The sequence below is a fragment of the Diaporthe citri genome (assembly GCF_014595645.1).
Source record: "Diaporthe citri strain NFHF-8-4 chromosome Unknown scaffold_2, whole genome shotgun sequence".
Classification (NCBI taxonomy): Eukaryota; Fungi; Ascomycota; class Sordariomycetes; order Diaporthales; family Diaporthaceae; genus Diaporthe; species Diaporthe citri.
In genome coordinates, this window is record NW_025064847.1 from 4,075,835 (window position 1) to 4,099,890 (window position 24,056).

Below are 24,056 nucleotides of genomic sequence, written 5' to 3' on the forward strand. Positions count from 1 at the left end.
TCGAGCACGACGTAGATACATTTGTGGAGGAGTTATGTTGGCACTCGAATAACATGCGCTTCCTATTTGCAGAACTCGAAAGCTTGCTTGGCTATGGTCTGTCTACAAGGCATTCACTCTATGATTCAACTAGAACTACATCTGGTCGTGTATAACCAGCTTGGACCCGCCACAATCAAAACGCCCATGCCTATGCCGAACGTCCCCGTCCGCAAGGAATTATTACAACCTTATAGGTATGTCAAAGGCTCGAAGAGTTCTACAGTAGAGGGATATGCATCGTGGCAGCCGCTACCCCGTTGCGGGCGGCGCACCAAAAGAGAACCCAATATTCTCGCGGTCGTCGTCGATGACTCGGCCGTACCTGAAAAACTGTTAGCATGATATCCACGAGAACAGGAAAAAGGGTCGACATACTCCAGCAGTAACCTGAAGAACCAGACTTCCATGTCTTCTTTCCTCAGCACCTTGTTCGCCCAGTCCCGTCCCTGCAGCGCAATCCTCTCTGCCTCCTTCTTGCCCAGGTCCCCGTCGCCGAAGAAACGCACGGACTCGAGCCATTCATCGCCCTGCAAGCTCAGCGGGATGTAGTGTGCCCACCCCTTGAGCCACTCGTAGTGCCACTCCCTGAATATCGAGAACTTGTAGATGAGACTCCTGCTCCTCAGGAAGGCGTAGAACCGCCCCGAGAAGGCGTTTCCGTCAATGTCCAGGAGGTACTTGTACTGCCAGGCGTCCTGCTGCTCGACTCGGCTTGTCACCTGGAAGAACTCCTTCTGCGCGTCACAGTCACCCGGGTCGCACTGCCCTACGTGCGAGAACTGCACGCTAATGATGTCCTTGTAGTCTCCCCTCGGCACTTCCTTGACATCCCATTTGGGGTGGGACTCGTCGCCGCGGTTGGCGAGGATTTTGGCTTGATCCGCGGCATTGATTTTCTGCACGAACCGTTGCCGGTGCTGTCGCCTCCACCCACCGTTCCGAGAGAACCCGCCAGTGGTCGACCCGCGCCAGTACAGCTGATCATTCTTCGTGTCCCAGGGCTGATCCTTCTTCTCATCGTAGCTCACCTTCTCGTACCAGTACCATGGAGAAGGGTATATAATATCATTGTACGATGAGATCTTGGACTGCGAAAAGATAGGGAACAGATCGTGCACGATGTTGTATGCATTCGGCCGGTCGAAGAACCCATATGTCTCACTTAGCGAGGGAGAGTAACATATGTCTGCCATGGCCGTCTCGTTGTACACGAATCCCAGCTCGCCCAGTCCGTACTTCTCGACGTCGTCGATCCGCTCCGACTCCTCGATCGCGCGGGCAGGGCTGTCGGGCGGGCACGACATGCGCGAGTGGGTCCAGGTCGGCTGGTGGGCGAACACGTTGAAGCGTGTGAGCTTCGTCTCGGTGAAGTGCGACCCTTCGTTGAGGCCCTTGGGCTTCTTGGTGAACTCGTTCCGCGGGTGTGCGACGGCGTTGGCAGCCTTCATGTTCTTGTTCTTGGCCACGTCCACGAGCCGCACCATGTCGTCATGCGGCACGACCACCCGTGGCTCGTCGTGGATGTTGAAGCACAAGTCCATGTTGGGAAGATGTTCTATGAATGGCCGCATCATGCCTTCGGTAGCGTCGCGCTGCCAATCTCCCCCGCCCTCTAGGTTGGTGATCTTGCCATGGCGGATCTGCACGCCCAGCAACGCATTTGCGAACCCGAGTGCTTCTGAGGCGCGGCTGCGTATTGTAGACGGCTTGAGTCCCCAAAAGGGGGTTATCAGCTCGTGGATCGTGTCGAATTCGTCGATGAGTTGTACACCTTTGCTTGTAGCGAACTCGTACCACTTGTCGAAGTTGGGCGGGGGCGGGATGCCATACCGCCTGCGGTATTCGGTCACGGCCTCCTGCAAGGACTTCGACTGTCGCACCTTTGTTTCCTCGAGCTTCGTCTCAGCATCCTTGATGAGATGCCACATGGGGTGTGAGCCGCCGGGGGCTGGCTTGTGTTTGATGCGGGTCGGCGCATCACCGTCTGCGGCTGTGTCGCTGGAGCTGTCGCCATCGTGTGCGTGTGCCGGCCGGGTATCTGCAGAGTTTGGTTTCGAGGCCGGGGGATCTGGTGTGAGCTTGGGCTGTTGAGATGCACCGAGTCGCAGCACTGTGTAGGTCAGGAAAAACGCGAGCACAATCGCCCCGAGGGTGAGGATCTGTCGCGGTCGCATCTTCCAGACTGTCTCAGTTCAATCTGCAGAGCGCAGCAGGCCGACCCCCAGTTCCTCTGTCGGTCCGGAGCGAAAGGGCAGCCTCCGTGTGACATGCGCGGGCAGATGGTGGCATTGGGAGCTCTATGCCTTTGGATTCCGCGCCCGGGGCCAATTGTGGAGGTGAGGAGATAGATAAGCCAGGGACAAGTTGCGCCTTCATGTATGAAAGCTGGATTTCCCTGGATCTTGAGGGCAGGGCTTGGTGCCAAGCTCTCATGCCTACTCAATCAGGGGCCAAGGCGTTAACGAGTACCTCCGCATCCATGCGGTCACCACAGGGTTTCGGTGCGTTGAGGAAAGCTCGCAAGTACTCATTAAACGTGCCGGGACCTTGAGCCTCGACCGTTTTCAGCCTGGCCTAAGAGCGACGTTGGAACTCTTGCAGATCCGAGCAATAAAACCCGCGCATTTCGATTCGTGGCAGCACGAAAATCCTACCAACTTGGGCGAGACGCGTGATTAGAGCGGGAGAAGCTCTACTAACCATCTCCGTTCTTGTTCCAACCCACCTACGCGTGCTGGTACCAATTGGCCCTCCTCTCTACATCGGCATCCTGAGGGAATCGAGGGCTAAGTTGAGTTTGTGCTTAGCACGCACGCACTGCTGGTATCAATTTGGCCAGGCCTTTATATACTCACCAACACGATTTATGATGAGATCGGTAACCCGAGGGAGGCACGTTTACGATAGACAAAGTGGTCCGGCACGAAATCATGGAACCGGAGGCCGAGCACGAGTTGTGCGATATACAATGTGCGAAATTGGCGTAGACTGGCTTGGATTGATGTCTGGGTCCCGAGGGTATGTATCGGAAATCAAAGTCCTATTTAAACCACTTCAAAAATGGTACTAGGTGCTCGTGGCACATGATCCCTTCACCCAAGTGATATTTTCCCGGACACCGTCCTTGAACGCCATTGCTCGCCACGTCTGCCCGACCTTTTTTATTCCTCGTCTAGTAGAAGAAACCGATGATCTTGCCAGAGACGTGCTTCCTACGGGCCTCCTCGTGGTCCATGATACCAGCGGAGGTGGTCAGGATGACGTAGCCGAACTGACGAGAGGGCAGTAGCCTAACGGTCCACTTCTCGAGGTCGGCCAGCTTGACGTTGTAGCGGGGAGAGATGACACCGGTCTTGTTGAGACTATCGAAAGGATTAGTGGGCATGCTCGGTTCCAGTCAAGATGCTTTTTGTACGTACCGGCCGTTGAGCTGGACAACGATCTTGCCAGAGCGGTGGTCGTCGACCTCCTCGAACTCGCCAATGTATCCTGGAGACAATACTGTCAGTGAATGTTGCGAAAGATTAAACGAAGACCACATGGGGATTTCAGAGAACGTGTAAGATCCTCGCAAGTTTATCTATCGGCAACTTAAAAGACTGGAGTCGTTGGAATGTTGAGACCGTCGTCTAGTTATCATGCCGAATGGGAAGGGGAGACGACTTGCGAAGTTCATGTACTCTGGTCCGGTGTGTTCGAGAAAGAGATGGCAGCCACATACCGTGCTTCTGCATGACCTGCAGGAACTTGACAATGACCTTGGAGGAAGGTCGGATCAGGACCTGGCGCTTGCCGGCCTTCTCGGCATTGTTGATGCTCTTGAGAGCGTCGTTGAGAACGGAGGTGCGGACCATCTTGGCGGTGTTGGGTGTTTGTGAAGGAGATTCTCAATTCGGACAAGAAATGAGGTATCTGCCAGCGAAGAATGTCATGTTAGCCCTCGGAGGCTCTAAGAGCGTGGAGAGTGCCCTTCTCGTTGAGAACAAATCTCAAGAGAAGGGTTCTGCCCGCCCAGCGTCGTGAAGGGAGAAGCGTATCGAGGGGATCGTCCGTCATCACCGCCCCTGATCGTTTGTCTCGGTTGCGACTCGGTAATCCATCCTCGATTGCTCTCCCCGGCCTTCGCGAAGGGCGCAGTTTCCTAAGGACACTCAAGTCATGGTGAGATGATCGTAATCAGTTCACGTACCTCGTGATGGTCTGTCGCGTGGTGGTTGGGGAGGCAGACAAAAGTTGACGAGGTTGGGTTGACGAGGTGAAGGTCGAACTTTTTTCGCTCCTGGCGACTTCTTTCAAGGTGGAGCTCCGGCAGGCTTGGCTGGCTCGAAGGTTGGTTTTGTGGGCTGCCAGCGCTGCCCTATCATGGCACGGGCCATATAACGGTCTGTGCACGCTGCTTCCTCACTCTGGGTTTTCGCACGCTTTTGCCGGCCTGCATCTTCAATTTACAACACTCCAAAAATCCCCCACGTTCGCCAATTTTACCTCTCCCTAAACCACAACATCTCTTCGAGGATCGCTCTGACAGCAACTTGAATAACAAACAAGCAAGATGGTAAGAACGGTCCCAACTGCCTAGATTGCTCGTTTCGGCCCGATCCCATGTGTTGGGCTCCCCAAAGGTGGTGGCCCAGGCGCAACCTCATGGGCAAATGACGGGTGCACTTGACCACTGCAATCCAGTCGTCACACACGGCCGAACGCTGTCAATTGAGCAAATCGAGCTGACATGATCTGTTTCCAACCACAGTCGGACGTAGAAGAGAACAACGCTCCCGAAGTCGCCGAGGAGGTCGAAGTCTCCGCCGATGCCGCCTCCAAGGGTCAGATGTCCGTCCTGGACGCCCTCAAGGGTGTGCTGAAGCTCGCCCTCATGCACGACGGACTTGCCCGTGGTCTGCGTGAGGCGAGCAAGGCTCTCGACCGCCGCCAGGCCCACATGTGCGTCCTGAACGAGGCTTGCGAGGAGGATGCCTACAAGAAGCTTGTCATCGCTCTCTGCTCCGAGCACAAGATCCCCCTGATCAAGGTTCCCGACGGAAAGCAGCTCGGCGAGTGGGCCGGTCTCTGTGAGTAGCCCCTAAGACATGGCTCAGCATCTGCTAGGATTTGGCCGGGTTGGACACTGGGGCGCCGAAGTTAATACATTGGAAATAGGTGTTCTCGACCGTGAGGGTAACGCCCGCAAGGTCGTCAACTGCTCTTGCGTCGTCGTCAAGGACTGGGGTGAGGAGTCCCAGGAGCGCTCCATCCTCCTCAACTACTTCCAGACCGAGCAATAAACGACATGTCATATCGATTGGGGCGGGGCGTTCACTATTCCGGGGGGTTATAGATGAGGCATCGGGGCTATTTCATGGTCGCGTCCACAACAACTTTATCGGATGTACGACGAGCTTCGACGGTTGGCATGGTTCGGAAATGGGAAATTTGAGGCATGGACACCTCACGTACGGATTCAAAAAGGAAATCGAGCACAGGGCCTCCACGGTTCTTCGTCAACAGTGTCCACAATGCTGTGCTGCGCTTCTCGTGTATGCGTGATGCTAACTTGACCACCTCAGTCTGACACCCCTTCGCCACGCTGCGGGCGGCCGATGCTGGCACCGCAGCACCTTAACCCATTGCATTTGTACTTGATGAATCACGATGTCTTCAGTTGGCAGACCGTATTCCCTCCAGTCATACGTCTCAGCACCAGCACTTTCTTCGCCCAGAGCTAGCGGAATCTCATTCTTGACATGGACGTACTTGCTCTGAACGTAGGCGGCACCGATGAGCTTGTAGTGAAACTCATCCACTCCAGCAACAGCAACCTTCCTAAGGATGAATGGGCGGCGTGCTCCAAATATGACCACGCAAATGTCGCCTTCACGAGTGGATTCCGGTGCAATTGCGCAATAGCCTCGACCAAGTAGGATCAGCCGTCGATTGCCTGAAGTCGTCGTTGCAAAGCGCGACACTCGTTCGGCTCTTTTTGTCTGTCGTTGGAAATGTATCCAAATCCGTATTCTCGGATTGCAAGAGTTGTGCAAATGCTTGCATAGACTCTTGGAACTTGTCCCAGTCGCCGTTATGAGTTCCCTGACAGAGTGCTGCGAGAAATGCCAAGCTAAGGCGTTCCTGGTGAGGGCCAGGGAATTCTTCTGACTGAGACCTCATTTGAGTCCAGAGGAAAACCACTTGCCCGACAATCTGGGACGTTGGGGAGCCAAGCTGCCACTTGATCATCTCAGACACGTACTTCACAGTATCGAAAACGACTGCCCTAACTCGGAGAGCTGAGCCACCATTCGTAATTGTAACACATTGTACAGCTGGGTAGTCCTGCGGTGTGTCTCCAGTGATTATCCTGTCCATCGGATTGAGCATAGGCTCGGGATACCCTCCGACATCCCAGCGTGGAACCCAGGACGGGATAGTCTCCTGGTCAAAGGTGTGTTGATTATGTTCCACACAGTTTAGCAGGTCCAGGTCAGCCTTATCTTCGGTATACTTGATGGCGAAGCCCCGGTAGACGTCAAGATGCGATGTGGTCGCCGCGTAGTCCGGTTGCAAAGTCGTCCCACCCGATGTTAGCAAGTGCATCAAGGCGTAAATCCTGTCCTTTGGTTCTTTAACCTGCAAGGACCGTCCTCGTCCCAAGATATCGATAGTCGCCATTTCTTTGAGACGGTCCAGCATCAATTCGCCGGTAAACAGTTTAGACTCGTTCCTGCTTCGGGAAGCATATAGTTGCAAGTGGATGCTTGATATTTGCTTTGGAGTTGGAAGTGTTGTGGTGACGTGTTGAGCCCGAAGATTGAGCCAGTGATTGAATCTGAGTATGTGTCTCCATTCGATCTCAACACCTGCCCAAAGGATACAAGCCCTTGTTGCACGGGTTACCACCTGGACTACCCAGCCACGATAATACCAAGGATGTAAGATCATGGCGTTCCAAGAGGTCATCCACTTGATATCGGTGACGAGAGGATCAGTTGGCTCCACCTGTGGAAAACTGTTCCAAACCTCCGAAAGTCCAGGATCACCCAAGACGCGCTCATATATATCATTGACCTTACCAACCACCACGGAGACGTTACGAGCATATTCTGCTTCTGCTAGGCGCTGACCTACGCCCAGGCACACCATCGTGCAGCTAGATGTCTCATAGATCTGGCCCATCAAGGCTACCTGATATCCCTTCTCGTCGTTATCCTTCTGATTAATGCATATGGAATCAGCCCAAAGAGCCCGGGCCTGGTCGGGCCTGCGGACCTGGCGGAGGGCAGCGTCCAAATTCTTCGTGATGGGGAGCTTAGATCGGATAGAAGGACCGTCTTCATGCTGCCAACGAGAGGGTCGTCGACGCGCCCCTGCTGCAGGACGAAGAGGTGAATATGCGTTTCGCTCGGCAGGCCTTCATACTCGTAAAGCGGGAGACGCGAAGTTCCCGAAAGTTTTGCCTCTAATTCCCGGTGTACGTCATCAGAGGACAATTTGGCGGTGACGCTCATAGCATGAGGAGTAACCGAGCCCCACGGGTTGTTACCTACTAAGAGTTCGGCGGAGAACTGATTTGGCTTGGTCTAGGCTCTCAGGCATTGCAGCAAAGACGGAGAATCCACGTTGGCAGGATTTGCAGGGATTTGCGAGGACTAGGAAAAGACAGGGATACTTTGACTAGAATACTATAGGACCATAGGACTAAGCCACGAGAACTCAGAACGCCGGGTGAAGCTGAGAGTCAATTGTAAAAGAATTGACGAGGAGAAGAAACTAGAAATCATCGTATAATGAACCTATATGCCACGTTAGTGTGAACCGACATGCGACGCAAAATCTTAGTCCGATAAAATGTAGACCTGACCTACTGTGCCTCAGAGCCGCATCGGGAGCCGGTCGGTCGGCCAATGTATCTATTTTGTGCGTTACTACACTCCACTCCCTCCTTCTGGAGACGTTACAATGCAGCGCCGACAGCGCTTGCTCAGCCAATCAGTGTTCATATTTTGTCTCCCCTAAGCGACTAACTCTACCCACGTGAAACGTGAATATTTTTTTATGCGCAACCATGCATGGTTTACATTTCTGCTTGGGTATCAACAAGCAATCTATGAGTCTCACATTCAAACTTCCTCATAATGAATACAGATTGCCATCTAGGCTATTTCCATGACAGCAAGGAAGAATGCCACATTTCCTGCTCAACTTGTCAAGACCTACCCTTCCGCAACAGAACCTGGTCACCATTTTACATACCTAATTTTGAGGATGAAGGTCGGATTTGGTACACAAAAGTATCATATGAGTCGCTGCGTCAATCTTCACAAAAAGAATGTGCATATTGCGACTTTCTTTTCCAGTTTGCGAAGACAATGGTGGAGAGTATCCGCCCCGTCATGCCTGAGCTCGTCACGTTCAGGTTCGGTTGGTGGTGGGACGGGAGCTCAAATTTGTCCGTGAGGATAAATTATGAGAGTCTGACGGCGGATGAGCTTTTCCATCTCTATATAACCAAAGGTCAGTCGGGGTCTAGGTATCAGGAGCTGGTTGCTTCCAAAGGCTTATCCAAGAACCCAACAATCCTCAGGGACTGATTCATCCTGGCCGAATATTCAGATCGAGAGGCATCTTTCTCTTGACCGTGTTTCAACAGAGTGCGTATCGGTGATGAAGTCTTGGTTGTCGACCTGCCTTGAGTCACATCCTCAGTGTCGATCCGCAGCGTCTTTGACTTTGCCGGACCGGGTTCTTGAAATTAGTCGTTCTCTAGATGTTCGACTCGTTGAGAATTTTGGTGGAGAAATTACTGGCAGATTTATAGCTCTCAGTCACTGTTGGGGGTAAGTAGCTGCTCAAGCATTCCTTGACCTTGTTCCATTTCATCTTGATCCCAATTGCCAACTCCGGTAGTTTTGGACTGTTCAATAGGAGGGGCTCAATTCTACCTTGGATCATTGCTGCAAAGGGAATGATTTTAACCACAATAGTTCATAAAACCCATGCTCTTTCTGAGAGGACGTTTGATAGCTAATTCTGGAAACTCGCAGTGGAACGGTATCAATACAGCTCAATTCCGAGAGCATCAACAATTTTAAGCAGAGCATCTCTTTCAGTCATTTACCAAAAACGTTTCAAGATGCTGTTACAGTCTGCTATGCTCTTGATATCCCATATTTGTGGATTGACTCACTCTGTATTAAGCAAGATTCTCCAGAGGACTGGGCCGTGCAGGGCTCGAAAATGGCGCAGATATATTCCGACTGCCTCATCACTATCGCTGCGGATGCTGCAGCCAACAGCAAAGCTGGATTTCTGCAGCGGGTGCCAGATCCGGTGGAATCATTCGTGGTTTGCCACAAATACGACAAGACTCACACTCATGGATATTCTCAAGAGTACAAAGTGCACATGAGAAAGAATGTGGATGTGAGTTATCTAGGAAGTTTTCCCCACCATTATGCCGCCGCCCCAGATACATCGAAGAACCAAGAGCTCGGGAGCCACTTATCGAAGCGTGGATGGTGTTTCCAAGAAAGCCTCCTCCCTAGCCGGGTCTTGCACTTTGCCATCGACCACTTGAGCTGGAGTTGCACGACCGATGCTTTTTGCGAGTGCATGTATGGACCAATGGACCCAGACGCCAAACGATACCGCAGCCTTCTCTCCGATGGTTTCGAGGAAGGCCGTATAACAGACCGGGAAACGATGAAGGAAGACTGGCAGAACATAGTCGAGGAATATACTAGACGCCGTCTAACCTTCTCCTCAGACCGACTCGCCGCATTAGCTGGTCTTGCAGCCCATGTCCGCGCTGCACATCCCAACATTGAATACCTGGCCGGCCTGTGGTCCGATACTCTACCCCAATCGCTACTTTGGCATCCACACCCAAGAAGCGAGCGAGTGCAGCCTTACATAGCGCCGAGCTGGTCGTGGGCGAGCATCACCAGATCAGTGCGATGGGGAATCTCAGAGTCATTCGAAGTTGTCGACCAAACCCAGCTGAGGCTGCTTACTGCCGATTGTTCCCCTGCGGGACCGAACAAATACGGAGCTTTAAAAAGCGCAGAGTTGCTTGTGCAGGGCCAATTATGGCGTGTCAGGTTACTCGAGGTGGACACCTCTGGTTTCGCTTCCACCCGAATTCTGGAAGAGAACGGCACCAACTCATCATACATTCTGCCAATTGGGGGAACCTGGGACGTGGCTGGCGAGGTCATGGCCCTACACGAGCAAGGTGACTCCAGTGGGGATACCAGCCTTGCTGAGTCCAGCAGCTGCCCTGACGAGAGCGAATCTGAAGAGGACGGCAGTGCTGACGAGGAAGAAAGTTCCTCTAAAGAAGGGAGCTCTTACGATGATAGCTCATTTGATAACCACAGCCAGCCAGAGGCAGATGGAGAATTTGCACTGTTGAATGTTCTGGGATTTGTTTGGTTTCTTGTTTTGCGCCGCTGCGAGATGGAAGACAGACCAGACACCTTCCAGCGAGTAGGCATCACCTCAGCCTCTGAATATCATGCAACAAAACGAGGATATACTTCATCGATGAGCCTCGAAGCTCAAGCACTGGGAGTGACAAGGGAAATAACATTGATATAAGTTGGCCATTTGAAGCAATCTGAAGATGGGCTGAAAATGAGAGAAGCATGCCTTTCGCACCTCATGTGTAGAAGAGGAAAGTTTACTTTACCGTACAAATACATCATACGACACGGTCAGCGGCAACCGGCTTAAATATGCTGCCGGTCAGCAGTCAGTAGCTCCAATATGCTCTGCCGTGTTGTGAGGGCAGGGATCCCTAGACAAGATGACAATTGGTCAACAGCTTGTCAGCCCTGCTGCAACTGGAGGCCGGACTTGCTGACAGTGGGGTAGACGCTGGCCCTTGAAGATCTCTGACACCTTAGAACGTGTTTGACCTGTGCCTTGCAAGTAACATACGCGAGTCTAGCATAGAGGATATCTTTGGTTTTGACTCCTTGAAGATGGCTAAGAACAAGGTCTCAGGTCAAGGCAAACCGGCCAAAGGCAAGGGCAAGGGCAAGGGCAAGGGCCAGGATAAGAGTGATGTTGGTGGCAAGGAAGAGACGCAAGAGAGCAGCAGGGACCACAAGTGGAATAACAAAACCGACGAAATAAAAGTCAGGCACATTCTCTGGTGAGTATCACAATCTCTTTCATGGTTTTCGTACTGACACTTCACTGCAGTGAGAAACACTCCAGGAAGGAGGAGGCCCTGGCAAGGCTGAAGGCAGGCGAGAACTTCCACGACGTGGCTCTCATCTATGCAGAACACAAGCGGGACGAAGGCAAGTCATGCAGCGTAGTGCTAATTGGACCTGAACACTGACATCCGTGAAAGGAGGCTTATTGCCTAATTGGTACAAAGAAAATGAACTAAAGTTCAACGATGTGGCTTTCACATTGGAAGTCAGCTCTGTGAAAGATCCGAAGATTGGAGAGAAGAAGACGGATCAGGGGTATCATATCATAATGGTGGAGGGTAGGAGGAAGGCCAAAGGGCAGAAAAAATAAAAATGCATTACTGAGCAAATGGTCTAGTCAAGTACCTAGTATTTACTACTACCTGGTATCTCAATGCAGTGATGAGGCACAGCGAGCCATACTACAAGATACATTTGCCCCACTTATCACCACCACGAACAATTGGGAGCAAAGGGTGGTTGTATTGTATTCTATCTTGCACTATATCTGACTACATGTGAGTCAGAAATGATTTTGATGATTATCAACTTCCTTCTAGCACAGGAAAGGCCAAGCCTGGTCTGCCCAGTATTATCCGTCCGCTTGGAACTTCACCTGGAAGGCTTGTGTTATTCACACTCTGTACACACATGCGGTGGCTTCGTAGTTTGAGAATCATAGCGTCACATAGGGGTTTCGTCAAGACGGTATACTACACAGTCCCTCCTGCAGAATGACTGTCCACTGCTTGATTTAACTTAGGTCGCCTGACAGGCTTATATTTAGAGAGAGAGAGTTCTCCCTGTAGTTTCAAAATCATCAAATCTAGTAAGAGAAAATTAACCAGAAGACAGTCATTCATTTTTAAGACTGTGTCTAACACATTCCTGAGGCCCTTTTCCCGTATTGAGGTCAGTTACGTGATGTAAATAAAGCCTTAGACGATTCTTGCCTTCAAGAAGGATTATGCAGGGTACCATTTTAAACAGAATTATACTACACACTATGAAAGTTAGCTGGTAGCGAGAAAAGGTCCAGGTTCTGACCTTCTGGTTGATTCATTGTGAACACACCCCTTTCAGGCCCAAGTAAACCTAGAGCGCGACTAGTCACGGCGTAATTCTCGTCTTCGTGGTTACGGCGCGAGACTACTCATGAGGGTAAAATAAACATGATGAATGGTGCCGACAGGTCCGAGGGGAAGAGCGAACCCGCCGCATAGAAATAGCAAGCCCTGCACCGACAAGTAAAAACGATACTCCAGCCCAGCGCCATCAGTCTTTCTCCTCTTCTTCACCCTCAGGGTCTTCTGAATACGGGACAAGGTCCGTATCAATATCAGATATCCTCCTCCTGTAGAACTCTCGTACTCCCCCGGCTCCGGTCTCTGGGGCTCTGAGGCTGTTCAGTTTCATCTCTGACTTGAACGCACGACTCCGGCGCCAATGACCGCGTTCGATTCTCTCTTCGTCCCGTCTGATTATCCACTCCGTCAGTCCTGCATCACCTTCTGTTTGCTTGATTCGCTCTATTTCCAACTTCTCGTACAGGCCCCAGTCGTCGAGCTGGGAAGGTCTCGGGATGTGGAGGATCTCGTCCATCGGTGTCTGGCCTGGCACGCGTTCGAGAATGAGTCGCATGGAATACATGTCCGATGCTTGGTCGAGCTTGAGGCTCCAGCTTTTGAGGACATAACTGCGGAAATTTCAGTTCCCAATGATTATGAGCAGCATCTAGGGCCACGTTCACTTACAGACCGTCGTATCTGAGCCCAGCCGCAGGGGCATACATGCTTTTCAAGCGGAAACCTCTCAGGACCTTCATCTTCTGTCCCACCTGTGAAACCAGACTGTAATGCATATCGTGTTGTGTTCCGAGGCGGCAATACTCTATTTTACCGTCCGGTAATGTCTCCTCACTTCCTGTCAAAAGGGGAAGTGCTGCAATGCCATACCGACCCTTGGTCGGTCTTTCGAAGGCAGCGCCGACAATCCCGTCTCGGTGCGCGCAGCCAATGTTCAGCCACCACCTGCTCAGGTCGTCAGTCTTTCCTTGTCTCTCCGCTATCACGAATATGACGCAGAAGGAGAGATACTAACGTTCCCGGGGTGTAGTGCAAGGTCACCTCCGCTTCTGAGAGCTGGTGTGCGATCGGCTCCTTCGGCGACCATATGCCCAGTCCGTCGGAAGCTATGGCAGAGAACGAAACTTCCCGAAGCGCATTCGAAAAGAGCTCTTCAAGGCGATATTGGTCCAGGGCGAAGTATTCCGACTTGAAGCGGGCGCGCCAGTATTTCTGCAAGCTCTGTACCTTTACAATCTCGGATCCTAGTCCCACCTCCGCGATGGGTGGTCTGGCTGAAGAGCTTTCGATCTCGTACACGTAAATGATGTCGGCAAGCAATTTATCAAGTCGGGTAGTCTGGATGGTGGAGAGTGTGATCTTTTGACTCGCTTGGATCGTTGCTGGAGCTTTTGATGGCGTCTTGTCATTGATTTCGTCCACGAGCATCATGTCCAGAACAAAGGCCAACTCTTCCAGATCGAGCAGTGTGAGCGTCCTTCCCTGGAATAAGGCGGCACGGACGGTATCAGATAATCCGAGAAGCTTTGAGGCATTCCTATTCGGGTTGTTAGTGATTTCTTTGTTTTCTTTCCCCCATTCCACCTTTTTGGCCCGCACGAATGAGCATCGTTTAGGAGACGTTTGATCAGTTCTGCAATTGTCTGTTCTCAACTGACACTGCCTTGGCCCAATGCGTGATACACAGGCACCGCATATTGGTAGTGAATAGGCTCATATAAGGAGCACAGAGTGCTCCCATTGTATGCCTTACATAGGCATGTTCAGGGTGGGGGAAAGAACGGGAACAAGAATACTGACCAACCAATGTCACTGATCCAAACGCTTAAATCACTGCTTTTTGACCCGAGTGATCCATTTGTTGATACTCTGGGCAGCGTGGCTGATTTGGCCACCAGTCAGTGGAAGGCATGTAAGAAACTAAAAGGTCCCGTCAGGAGTGGCAGACTCACGACTTTGTTCGGCGCTGCCGTCGTAGGAATCCGACCTCGGGAGACTTACCTTCCGAAATTGCACATCCTGTCCGGGAATCTTGTCAACACGGAGACGCATCGATGTGTGGCAGTGAGGGTCGTGGGCTTACCTCTAATGGATCTACCACGCGGACGCGTCTCGACTGCGGCGCACTCTCTTCGGATGAGGAATATCCACGGTGCAGGTGCATTGCCTGGTAAAGGCTAGTCTCCAGGTTGCGGAGGCAGAAGCCAGCATGGTTTGGGTCATGATGAGGGCCATCCTGACCGGCTTGTTGCCAAAAATGCTTCTTGTGAAACATGGGCTCGTGGCGTACCCGAGCCTTGTCCCGGGTTTTGTGTGACGGCATCATCAAAAGATTTATTTGGAGACCGGTCTTCAATCACGTAGAATCTGTCTGTGGTTCATAACGGATGGTGCAGATTCATGGTCAGCGAGCGAGATGAAGTTGTCTGTAGTGTTGGTGATGTTGTGCGAAGGCGGCCTTCCCCGGTGGATCGTCGATTCACCCGAGAACATACACGCGTAAGAATGAACATTGTACCTTCCATACTCACATCAACAGGTCCGCTCCTTCCGCTTCGAAGAATTTGTGAGACCTTGAGGGACAAAGGACGCCAGGTCTAGACGAGAGACACAAAGTGAAGGCGACAAGTCAGAAATATGCAGCCATCGAGTCTCCGGCACGACTCAACAAATGTATTTCCCACCATCAAACCCGGAATTTCGTAGAGAAGACCATTTATCTCTGAGAATCATGGAACTGAAAGCATGACCTCACTCAGAGCGCTCTTGAGAGCCAAAATCGGAAGTAAAGCAAAGAGAGAGGGTGAAGAGAGCTGCCTCCTCCAGAGTCCCAACCCTCAGGAGCATAATCCAACCTCGATATGAGTGGCATTTAATCTTTCGGCCGTTGGACAGTTTCGACGGACGGGTGTTGTGATGGGCATGAGAGTGAGAAATTATATTGGGAAAAAGAGTCCTCCTTCGTTCCGTCACTAAACGTCACGATACCGTGCTCAAGAGGCATGTGCCACCTCCACCTGGGCTGTTCCCAAACATGATGGAGTCATGTCTTGTACAACGTCTCGGGCCAGAAGATCCTTTTCGACTTCCACCGCAAAATCTTGAGAATTCCCGGAGGTCTCTTCCGGATTGGAGGACAAAAACTCAGAGCGTGATATCATGATGAGGTACAGGAGCTGTAGGAAGGACCGAGCTGCTGAGCCAAGGCAGACTGGAAGAGCAAACCATCCAGAATTCATTCGATACAAATTGGGATATCTCGACACTTGTTATTCAATAGTGAACATGCTGTCAATGAACTCCCAACGTGGCTGTCGGAATCGTCTCTGAAGAGCGTGGGTCGTGAAGACGATTTATGTTGGAGGAGGAAGAAATAAATGGCAGCGTTTGTGCTTGGAGTGTCAAGTTCCGGTCCCACCCAGGGGGTTCGGTTGACTCGCTCGGCAGAAGGGCCCCGTAACTTTGGTGCGGCCGGTGCCGTGATCGGCCCCGCCACGGCTGCGATGGTCAGTCTGCATTTGTCAGGGAATCTTTTCAACTCATGACGATTACTGCTTCCTCGCCGACAGCAGGCAATTGAAGCAAGGCAGCGCAGTCCCCCGACACCACAACCGCCAAGATGATAAGGCAAAGCGTACGGTCCTTTGCGACCAGCGCCATGCGCATGGCCGAGGCCTCGTCGCCAAAACTAGGCATTGCGCACGCCCAAGGAGTCGCAAGAGGGCTGACTGGAGGTACGACCCTCTCGACACATGCACACCTACCCTGTGTACTAACCTCCCTCGGCAGCGATCGGAAACACCCCGCTGATCCGCCTGAACAAGCTCTCCGAGCGGACCGGCTGCGAGGTGCTCGGCAAGGCCGAGTTCATGAACCCGGGCGGGTCGGTCAAGGACCGCGCGGCGCTGTACGTGGTGCAGGACGCCGAGCGCAAGGGGCTGCTCAAGCCGGGCGGCACCGTCGTCGAGGGCACGGCGGGCAACACGGGCATCGGGCTGGCGCACGTGTGCCGCTCGCTGGGCTACCGCCTCGTCATCTACATGCCCAACACCCAGTCCCAGGGCAAGATCGACCTGCTGCGCCTGCTGGGCGCAGAGGTCTACCCCGTGCCCGCCGTCGCCTTCGACAACCCGGAGAACTACAACCACCAGGCCCGCCGCCACGCCGAGAGCCTCGGCCACGGCAACGCCGTCTGGACCAACCAGTTCGACAACACCGCCAACCGCCAGGCCCACATCGAGACCACGGGCCCCGAGATCTGGGCCCAGACCCAGGGCAAGGTCGACGCCTTCACCTGCGCCACGGGCACGGCCGGCACCTTCGCCGGCGTCACCCGCTACCTCAAGGACGTCAGCGGCGGCAGGGTCAAGTGCTTCCTGGCCGACCCGCCAGGGAGCGTGCTGCACTCGTACGTCCAGTCCGGGGGCAAGCTGGTGGAGAGGACGGGGTCCAGCATCACGGAGGGCATCGGCCAGGGGCGGATCACGGACAACCTGAAGCCCGACATCGGCCTGGTGGACGATTCGCTGCACATCCCTGACGAGGAAACGATTGAAATGGTCTACCGCTGCCTGGATGAGGAGGGTCTGTACCTGGGCGCCAGCTCCACACTCAACGTCGTGGCTGCTCAGAAGGCGGCGGAGAAGCTGGGCAAGGGTCACACCGTTGTCACCATGCTGTGCGATGGGGCTTACAGATACCAGGACCGGTTGTTCTCGAGGAAGTGGTTGACGGAGAAGAAGCTGATAGGGTCAATCCCCAAGCATCTGGAGAGGTACATAGTCTTGCCATAATAGACGGCAGGGTCTTGGTTGATAGACATCAATATTCACAAGTTGTACATATCATCACGCCGCCTGTGCGGCCTCAGCCTCCTTCTGTGCCTCACTAGGTTCGAGGAAGCACTTCTCGTACAAGTACTTGCCCCGCCCCTTCTTCATGTCATCCGCCTCAAGAGCGCCCCTCACTTCCGCGGCTAGTGGTTCCCTCCGCAGCTTGATCTGGCTCGCAAGGTCGCTGCTCAATCCCTCCATGGCCAAGTCGAAGCCCTTCAAGATCGGTGACGCCGCCAGCACAAACTTGTTCTTCTCCATCAGGTACGCCGTGCCTTCCACGTCGACGTAAGCCTCATGCGGATGAAGCTCCAGAAGCCCCTTGCCCTCCGGCCACTGGCTCACGATGACCTGCGCATACCTGCGCATCTTGTCGGCGTGCTCGGTCTTGCCGTGCTTGACCGCAAGCATGGCCGTGAGGAACAGCGGCGTGGCCAGGATCTGCGGGTCTCTCTTCAGGGGGAAACGGTCCTTGATCAGCTTCGCGCGCTCTTTGTCCCTCGTGTGGAGCTCGTGGCCCTCCCCATCCAGGACCTCCAGTATCCTCTCGGCGGACTTGAGCGCCGTGTTCAGCGACGAGATACTCCACCCCGCCTCGGCCGCCTCCCACACGATGAGGCTCATGATCTCCTGGACCTTCTCCGACATGTCCAGCTTGAATCCCGTCCTCTCGGGCCTCTTGACGGCCTCGATGATGGGGCCCAGGTTGCCGCTCATGCCGGCCTTCCTCACGATCTTGGGCCAGTCCGACACCTCGAACTTGCGGCGCGCGTTGTGCTGCAGGGCCTCGAGCAGCTTGGGAAGCTCCTGCCAGTCTTCCTTGGTCTTCATGTTGTCGAGCGCCTGGAAGAAGATCTTGCGCGTGTTGGGGACCTCGCCTTTCCTGTAGTCGAGGTATCGGAACTTGAGGCGCTTGCCGTCGATCTCGATCTCGATGGGCTCGAGCTCCAGCTTCTCCCTGTACCGCTCGCGGAAGATCTTTTTCCTCTGGGTGAGGGGCAGCACGCTGGGGAGGATGATCTTCTGCTGCATCTCGTGGAGGAGGCCGTCGAGCTTGGCGTTGGACGTCTTGGAGAAGGTGATGACATTGCCTGCTTGCCGTGGCGTCGAGGCCGAGAAGCATCTGGATTGCTGGGACGGTGGTGCAGCCCGTACTGAGGCCCCTAGGGCAGCCCGACCTGCCCTGAAGGCAGGCCGTATGAAGTTGTTGGACATGGCGGCTGTGGTTGTCGAGGCGCGGTGCAGCTGGTGCAAGCGTGTCCGGGCCTGCTGATCGCAAATGTTCAAAAAAGTTACCCAAGTTCATCCAGGACTACAGGGGTACTTGGGTACATGAGCGCGTCTGAACCCACTTTAAAGCTGCGGGTAGCCAATCAGCCCTGGCAATTGCCAGCTACCCGCAGCACCCCTGCGTGAACTTCGTAGTCCCCAAGAATTTGAGAAGACGATTGTCCACCACCGTCACATGTGGCACCCTCCGCCCTCGTCGCCGTCATAACCCACACCGGCCCATCATGAATTCAGCACCTATACGGCGGCCCCTGGGCTGCCTCAAGATGGTGCTACGGCATTCAAGACAACAGAACCGGTCATTCCGCCTCAGCAAGGCCCAGCTGCCTCGGGAGGTCCCCCCGGCGCCTAAGACGCCCGCCCCCGGATTCTGTAGGTCGTCGTCCACCTTTCTGCTCGGACCGTGGACAACGGCGAGGCTGACACACACGCCCCCTCACACGCAGTCCCCATCCAGGACAAACACACCCCAGACAAGCTGCGCACCGGCTTCGCGGTCTACACCTCCCCGACGAGCGTGATCCCCTCGCTCAAGCTCACGCACCCGCACCTCAAGCCCCCGCCGCCGAACCCCGTGGCCGCGCACCACGCCTACCAGATCCGCAAGATGGACCCCTCGGGCGCGCGGACGCGGCTCTTCAGCAAGGAGAACCCGGACAGCGCGCGCGTCGGCGACATCCTGCTGGTGACGACCAAGCGCGCCGCCGAGCCCTTCGCCGGCGTGCTCGTGAGCGTCCGCCGCCGGGGGATCGAGTCGTCGCTGCTGCTGCGCGGCCAGCTGGCCAAGACGGGCGTCGAGATGTCCTTCAAGATCTACAGCCGCAACGTCACGGGCATCGAGATCATCAAGAGGCGCGCCAGGCGGGCACGCCGGGCCCGCCTCACGTACCTGCGCCACCCCAAGCACGACGTCGGCAGCGTCGAGCAGCACGTGCGCGAGTGGCGGCGCAGCAGGAACGTCTTCGCCAGTGCTGTTGGCAAGGGCAAGAGGAGGCAGAAGAAGAAGGTCGAGTTCTAGAGCGGGGGCTCGCCGGGACGTGTTTTGGTGCCGACGACAGAGAAGCGATGGAACAGGATGGCCTCCATGTGCAGACCCCGAGAGCGTTTTGTTGCGTTGGCAGGAAGTTAGCGGACTTCTGGAGCATACTCCTCCATGCGAGGAAGTATTGTGCTTCACTAGGGGCCTCGAGGGGAAAAGACGAGCGAACCACAAGATATTACACGCCCGTGTCATTACCGGTTCGAGTCTATGTACGCACGTTGCCATCTCTCTGTCCCTGAGGAATGCGTGCTTTCCCAATAAGCAGAGGCGCAATGATGACGGTAGAAATTGTATTGTACAATGAAAAAGGCAAATGTATGCTGCTGCTATCCACTTTTCCGGCACCACTACAAGAACACCCCCAGCCTCGAAGAAAACGCCCCGAATTGTAATACATGAGTATCCCAGCGTGTAAAATGACGACTACCGACCCGTGAACCAAGGTATGAACCTCTCTTCCTCTTCTTTTCTATCGCTGTATGCGCCTCCCATGCATGAAAGCAACCGCCCAAATTCTCTTTTTTTTTTCCCCTGGTGGACCTCTTCCCATAGGGTGGAAGAGCGGAAGGGACAAAGTCCACCAGATGGATCACAGTGGAAGAACGACAAATAGATGCTCGGGTCTTAGACCTCCTCCCTGTCCCTGTCTCTTTCTCTTGCTAACGTCGCGTTGTTGACCGAACGCCTCGATGTAGAGTACGTCTCTGACCGGCGTGGCATGCTCATATACGGATCGAAAGCCGGCCCGAGGGTGGGTCCCTGTTCGTCCACGGTCGGGTCAGACGTCACCCTCCTAAGACTCGTGTCATGGTGTGGTATCGGGGGGCCAATCTGCAGCAACTGGGAGAGTACGTTGGAGTTGACGCGGTCGACCCGGTTGTCCATGCTCTTGGTACGCCCACGGTTGAGGCTCCTGCCATCCGTCGCCACCGACACGGCCGAGCCCCTCCTGGGCATCGTCCGCGTCCTCACGCCCGTCAGAGCCGGCTCCTCGGCCTCGTTACGGAACCGGGACTCGCTGGGGAGGAGGACGGCGCGGTCGAGGCCGTACGGCAGGCCACGGTGGCGGCCTCGGATCTGCATCGCGATGATGACCAGCTTCCCCACGACGGTGAACTGAGAAGACAGCGAGGTATTAACACCGGTGTACCCTAGGCTCAGGCCGACTGTGCCGTACGCGCTCACAATCTCGAAGAGGACGGCGAACATGGAGAAGTCATTTTTCGACAGGCGATTGCCCTCCGATATCGACAGGATGAAGAAGCCGATAAAGATGAACCACAAGTCGAAGGAAAGCTGACGCCGCAGATGGGCGCCGACGTAGCTGAAGGAGCTCGATAGCGCACCCTCGTCATCCTCGCCGGACAAGTCCTGGTAGATACCAAGGGACTTCTCCTCGTAGACGTTGGTGCGACGGACCGAGATGGCAATGGGAAAGACGGAGATATACATCATAATGAGGTAGGACGTCTGGACAGCGGGGTGTAAATCAGCGAGATTAACGCATGCGAACCCTGCCGTCCGCGTCGATGCTGCTTGGAAGAGCCCGTCTAGGAGCTTGATTCCGGGAGACAACTTGACGATCGGTCCAGTGCCGAGCTGCAGGGATCGGTCTCGCTCAACAGAGGGAGAGGGCCGGACCTGTACTTACATCTAGTATAATAAAAAAGATCAAGTCGATCCCGTTCAGGATGACGAGTAGCCAGAAGAGCCACCACGTCGCCGCCGCGGGAAACAGCAAAGTGAAGCATCGACGCGGATGGTCCAACAGGAACCGAAGCTCTTCCCATAAGCCGGAGTGTCGAGGTACCCAGAGATTCGTGACCCAGATGATGAAACGAAGCATCACGGGGAACCCCGTATTCCCAATGACGATGAAGAAGCTCATGACCAAGAGCGGGAAGACAGCCGTGTTGAAGGAGATCATGCTGTCGGGAGTCAAGGTGAAGCCCAGGTCCATGAAGGCAGAGCTGCCCATGAAGATGCCCCACCATGGCCTTGACTGACCGGCATCATCCACGATGGAGCCATAAGATGAGTTGATAATCCATGGGGTGAGGCACACTACCGCCAGGATCCAAAATCCCCAGAAGTACACAGTAAGTATTAACGACAGGGTCTTGAGGGACCTGTACTCGATGCCGCCCAGCTCCTCCCTCTGGTCTTCGGTCAGGTCATGGAACTGCGAGTTCCGTCCCAGCGTGGGCTGCCAGCTCAGGTACGGCGCTTCGTCTTGGTCCTTGTCTCTGGTGAGGGCGTTCCTGATCGTGTCGAGAGTCTGGCGCCTCTTTATCCGCGAGAACGGTGCGTCCTGCTCGTGGTGGAGCTTGTCGTCACCGTTGTTAAAGAAACGGGGCTTGCGGAGTCTAAATGGGGTGAGCACGTTTATGAAAGCCCTCGCATCGTCGTTTATGTCGTCCATCGTGCTGTTGTGCCTCGGTTCCTTTGCAGCTGGTTCCTGGATCGTGATCCCCTTAGGGCGCTCCGACCTGTCCGCATCACCCGCACTGCTGGCCCGCGCCCCTGGGGAGACGGGCTCTGGTGGTTCGTCGGAGTCCTCCTCGATCCTGCTCGGGCGTAGTCCCCTCTCAACATCCATCGGTCCCGGTATACGAAGGATCTCGTCATTGTTGTTGTTGCGCTGGCGTTCCAGGATAGCAATGTGCTCCTCGTCGGTTCGTTTGCGCGGGAACTTGAGCTGGTCGTCCTCGACACCATCACTTCTCTTCACGGTTCCTGCAAACCGAATGCCTGGGCCCGGACTCTCAGTCACCGCTGGACCGGGATCCTGCTCGGGGGGCGTCCCGTGAGGACTGACGCCCGAACTGCTACCATTCGAGGGCTTGTCACCCGCATTATCTAACACGATCCCGTCGTTGGTCATCCTCGTTGGGTTGCCATTGTGCATAACCGTTATGTGGCGGCCATTAACGCCGTTCTGCGGCCGAGTCTGCTCTGGCTGTGCCGTAGACTTGGACTTTGAGATGGTAGTCCTGCGGTTGCGCGCCTCGCGCACAATGTTCTGGAATTTCTTTTCGAACCAGAAGAGGCGTAGGAATACGACAAAGGAGTTGATGGTGATGGGGCTCGAGGCCATGGAACACAGGGTGATGATGACTTGCTGGCACGTATTCAGCTTGTTCACATCAACCGGGTTCAATCCCGCCTGTGTGTTTGCACCGACGGCAAAGAACAAGGCATCTATATATGCGAGTTCCCCTGCGGCAGTGCCATAGATGACCACAGACGCCAGAATGGACAGTCCTATGACCCAGAAGTCTGCGAAGCCCAGGTCAGAAATACGTACGGGCGAGATTCGCACGACGGTGAGACTTACAATGAACAGTAATGAAGTTGAAATGGGGCTTCTTGGAGACAAAGGATGGCTTAAGGGATTTGAGCTGATCCCAGAATATGCTGAAGACTGGCGAAACCATGATGGGCAGGCTCCAGATGGCCACCAGATGACCGGTTTTTACTGCGAGGCGTGGCGACTTGCAGAGACGAAAATCAGAGATCGGACACTGCGGAAAAGCTGCCCTGAGGTCTCAAAGTGCAAAAAACCATTGTCGCGAGGCTTGGCAGAGGTTGTTGATGCGCGCAGCTGCAGTCTCAATGCCGGAGTTGGCGAGATGGAGAAGATGATATAAGACGAGATCAGACGAGCAAATCCGTCTCCCCCGATTCGAATCAAGGGGAGGCCGTGATTAGTCTGGCGACTCGAGTGACACGGCACGCCAAGAAGGTGAGTTCTGGCCCGGGAGCGAAGAATGCGATGGCAGCACAAGCTAAGCTGGTCGACGAGTGATGATTGTCATGGGCCGGAAGAAGGCGCAATGAGATAGTGGCCCGCGGTCGCACGGCGTCTGGCGCAGTCGTGGAATTTTTGGGGGCGCTGGCTGGCTGCAGTCCGGGCCCGCGGAGGTGGAGGAAGGAGTAGGCACTACTCTAATGCCGGCGCCTAGCTGGATCCGACTTACTTAATTTAGCTTGAGCTGGTCAGCCAGAAAGGATGGGAGACGCTGCTCCTCGCAGCAATAATAACAAGCGTCGCAGAGGTCGGCCGACGTGTTGGAGGTTGTTGTTCCTTTGGCCTCGGGGAGGGACGGCGGGATGACGACGTTGGGCATAAGGATGGTGGCTTGTGTGCCTTGAGTGTTTCGATGGGTTCCAGCAGAGAGCTCAAGCCCCCGTGGCGGGAGTCTAGCAGCTGAAAGAAGTGATGGCGGGCATTGTTGTCTGTTTTGTTCTCCGCTCGCTCTTCGCCTTGTGAGGAGGATCCCGGGATGGTGGTAGACGGACCGGATGACGACAGTGACAGAGTGTGTCGTATCTCGTTGTTAATGGACCGAGGTACCGCGCGGTGTTATGGCACCACCACAGCCGCCGCCGCCGCTTTCTGCCTGCAGCAACAGGACTTCCGCAGCTCGGTCCAGTCCGCGAAACCGTCGCGACGGATCGTCAGGCTAGTTTCAGTGGCAAGGCTGGGAAACAGATGGTGCTCTGAGGAAATCTGGCCCGGGCAAGAAAGAGGTGGGCTGAGCCGGGCTGAAGAGCTGAGCGGTAAGGT

The 24,056-nt window shown here is 54.5% G+C and overlaps 10 protein-coding genes across 10 annotated transcripts; 4 read left to right on the top strand and 6 right to left on the bottom strand.

Annotated features, from left to right (window-relative positions):
• Positions 1–291: 291 nt before the first annotated feature.
• INS49_006673 (uncharacterized protein) lies at positions 292–2,216 on the bottom strand (the record flags this gene model as incomplete). The annotated part of the gene is made up of 2 exons (XM_043167443.1): positions 292–364; positions 418–2,216. 2 exons carry the CDS (start codon positions 2,214–2,216, stop codon positions 292–294), a joined length of 1,872 nt encoding a protein of 623 aa, XP_043028587.1.
• A 998-nt stretch (positions 2,217–3,214) lies between these two features.
• Positions 3,215–3,896, bottom strand: INS49_006674 (uncharacterized protein; the record flags this gene model as incomplete). The annotated part of the gene is made up of 3 exons (XM_043167444.1): positions 3,215–3,404; positions 3,462–3,531; positions 3,764–3,896. 3 exons carry the CDS (start codon positions 3,894–3,896, stop codon positions 3,215–3,217), a joined length of 393 nt encoding a protein of 130 aa, XP_043028588.1.
• Positions 3,897–4,594: 698 nt separating this feature from the next.
• Positions 4,595–5,324, top strand: INS49_006675 (uncharacterized protein; the record flags this gene model as incomplete). Its single annotated transcript, XM_043167445.1, has 3 exons — positions 4,595–4,597; positions 4,793–5,111; positions 5,200–5,324. 3 exons carry the CDS (start codon positions 4,595–4,597, stop codon positions 5,322–5,324), a joined length of 447 nt encoding a protein of 148 aa, XP_043028589.1.
• A 589-nt stretch (positions 5,325–5,913) lies between these two features.
• INS49_006676 (uncharacterized protein) lies at positions 5,914–6,705 on the bottom strand (the record flags this gene model as incomplete). The annotated part of the gene is made up of 1 exon (XM_043167446.1): positions 5,914–6,705. One exon carries the CDS (start codon positions 6,703–6,705, stop codon positions 5,914–5,916), a length of 792 nt encoding a protein of 263 aa, XP_043028590.1.
• A 4,313-nt stretch (positions 6,706–11,018) lies between these two features.
• INS49_006677 (uncharacterized protein) lies at positions 11,019–11,383 on the top strand (the record flags this gene model as incomplete). The annotated part of the gene is made up of 2 exons (XM_043167447.1): positions 11,019–11,191; positions 11,242–11,383. The coding sequence occupies 2 exons, from the start codon at positions 11,019–11,021 to the stop codon at positions 11,381–11,383; spliced, it is 315 nt and encodes a 104-aa protein (XP_043028591.1).
• Positions 11,384–12,512: 1,129 nt separating this feature from the next.
• INS49_006678 (uncharacterized protein) lies at positions 12,513–14,597 on the bottom strand (the record flags this gene model as incomplete). Its single annotated transcript, XM_043167448.1, has 5 exons — positions 12,513–12,933; positions 12,992–13,267; positions 13,338–13,846; positions 14,324–14,341; positions 14,406–14,597. 5 exons carry the CDS (start codon positions 14,595–14,597, stop codon positions 12,513–12,515), a joined length of 1,416 nt encoding a protein of 471 aa, XP_043028592.1.
• Positions 14,598–15,941: 1,344 nt separating this feature from the next.
• Positions 15,942–17,115, top strand: INS49_006679 (uncharacterized protein; the record flags this gene model as incomplete). The annotated part of the gene is made up of 2 exons (XM_043167449.1): positions 15,942–16,056; positions 16,112–17,115. The coding sequence occupies 2 exons, from the start codon at positions 15,942–15,944 to the stop codon at positions 17,113–17,115; spliced, it is 1,119 nt and encodes a 372-aa protein (XP_043028593.1).
• Positions 17,116–17,169: 54 nt separating this feature from the next.
• On the bottom strand, positions 17,170–18,369 carry INS49_006680 (uncharacterized protein; the record flags this gene model as incomplete). The annotated part of the gene is made up of 1 exon (XM_043167450.1): positions 17,170–18,369. The coding sequence occupies one exon, from the start codon at positions 18,367–18,369 to the stop codon at positions 17,170–17,172; it is 1,200 nt and encodes a 399-aa protein (XP_043028594.1).
• Positions 18,370–18,668: 299 nt separating this feature from the next.
• INS49_006681 (uncharacterized protein) lies at positions 18,669–19,462 on the top strand (the record flags this gene model as incomplete). The annotated part of the gene is made up of 2 exons (XM_043167451.1): positions 18,669–18,816; positions 18,891–19,462. The coding sequence occupies 2 exons, from the start codon at positions 18,669–18,671 to the stop codon at positions 19,460–19,462; spliced, it is 720 nt and encodes a 239-aa protein (XP_043028595.1).
• Positions 19,463–20,110: 648 nt separating this feature from the next.
• On the bottom strand, positions 20,111–22,923 carry INS49_006682 (uncharacterized protein; the record flags this gene model as incomplete). The annotated part of the gene is made up of 3 exons (XM_043167452.1): positions 20,111–21,085; positions 21,138–22,765; positions 22,824–22,923. 3 exons carry the CDS (start codon positions 22,921–22,923, stop codon positions 20,111–20,113), a joined length of 2,703 nt encoding a protein of 900 aa, XP_043028596.1.
• Positions 22,924–24,056: the final 1,133 nt, after the last annotated feature.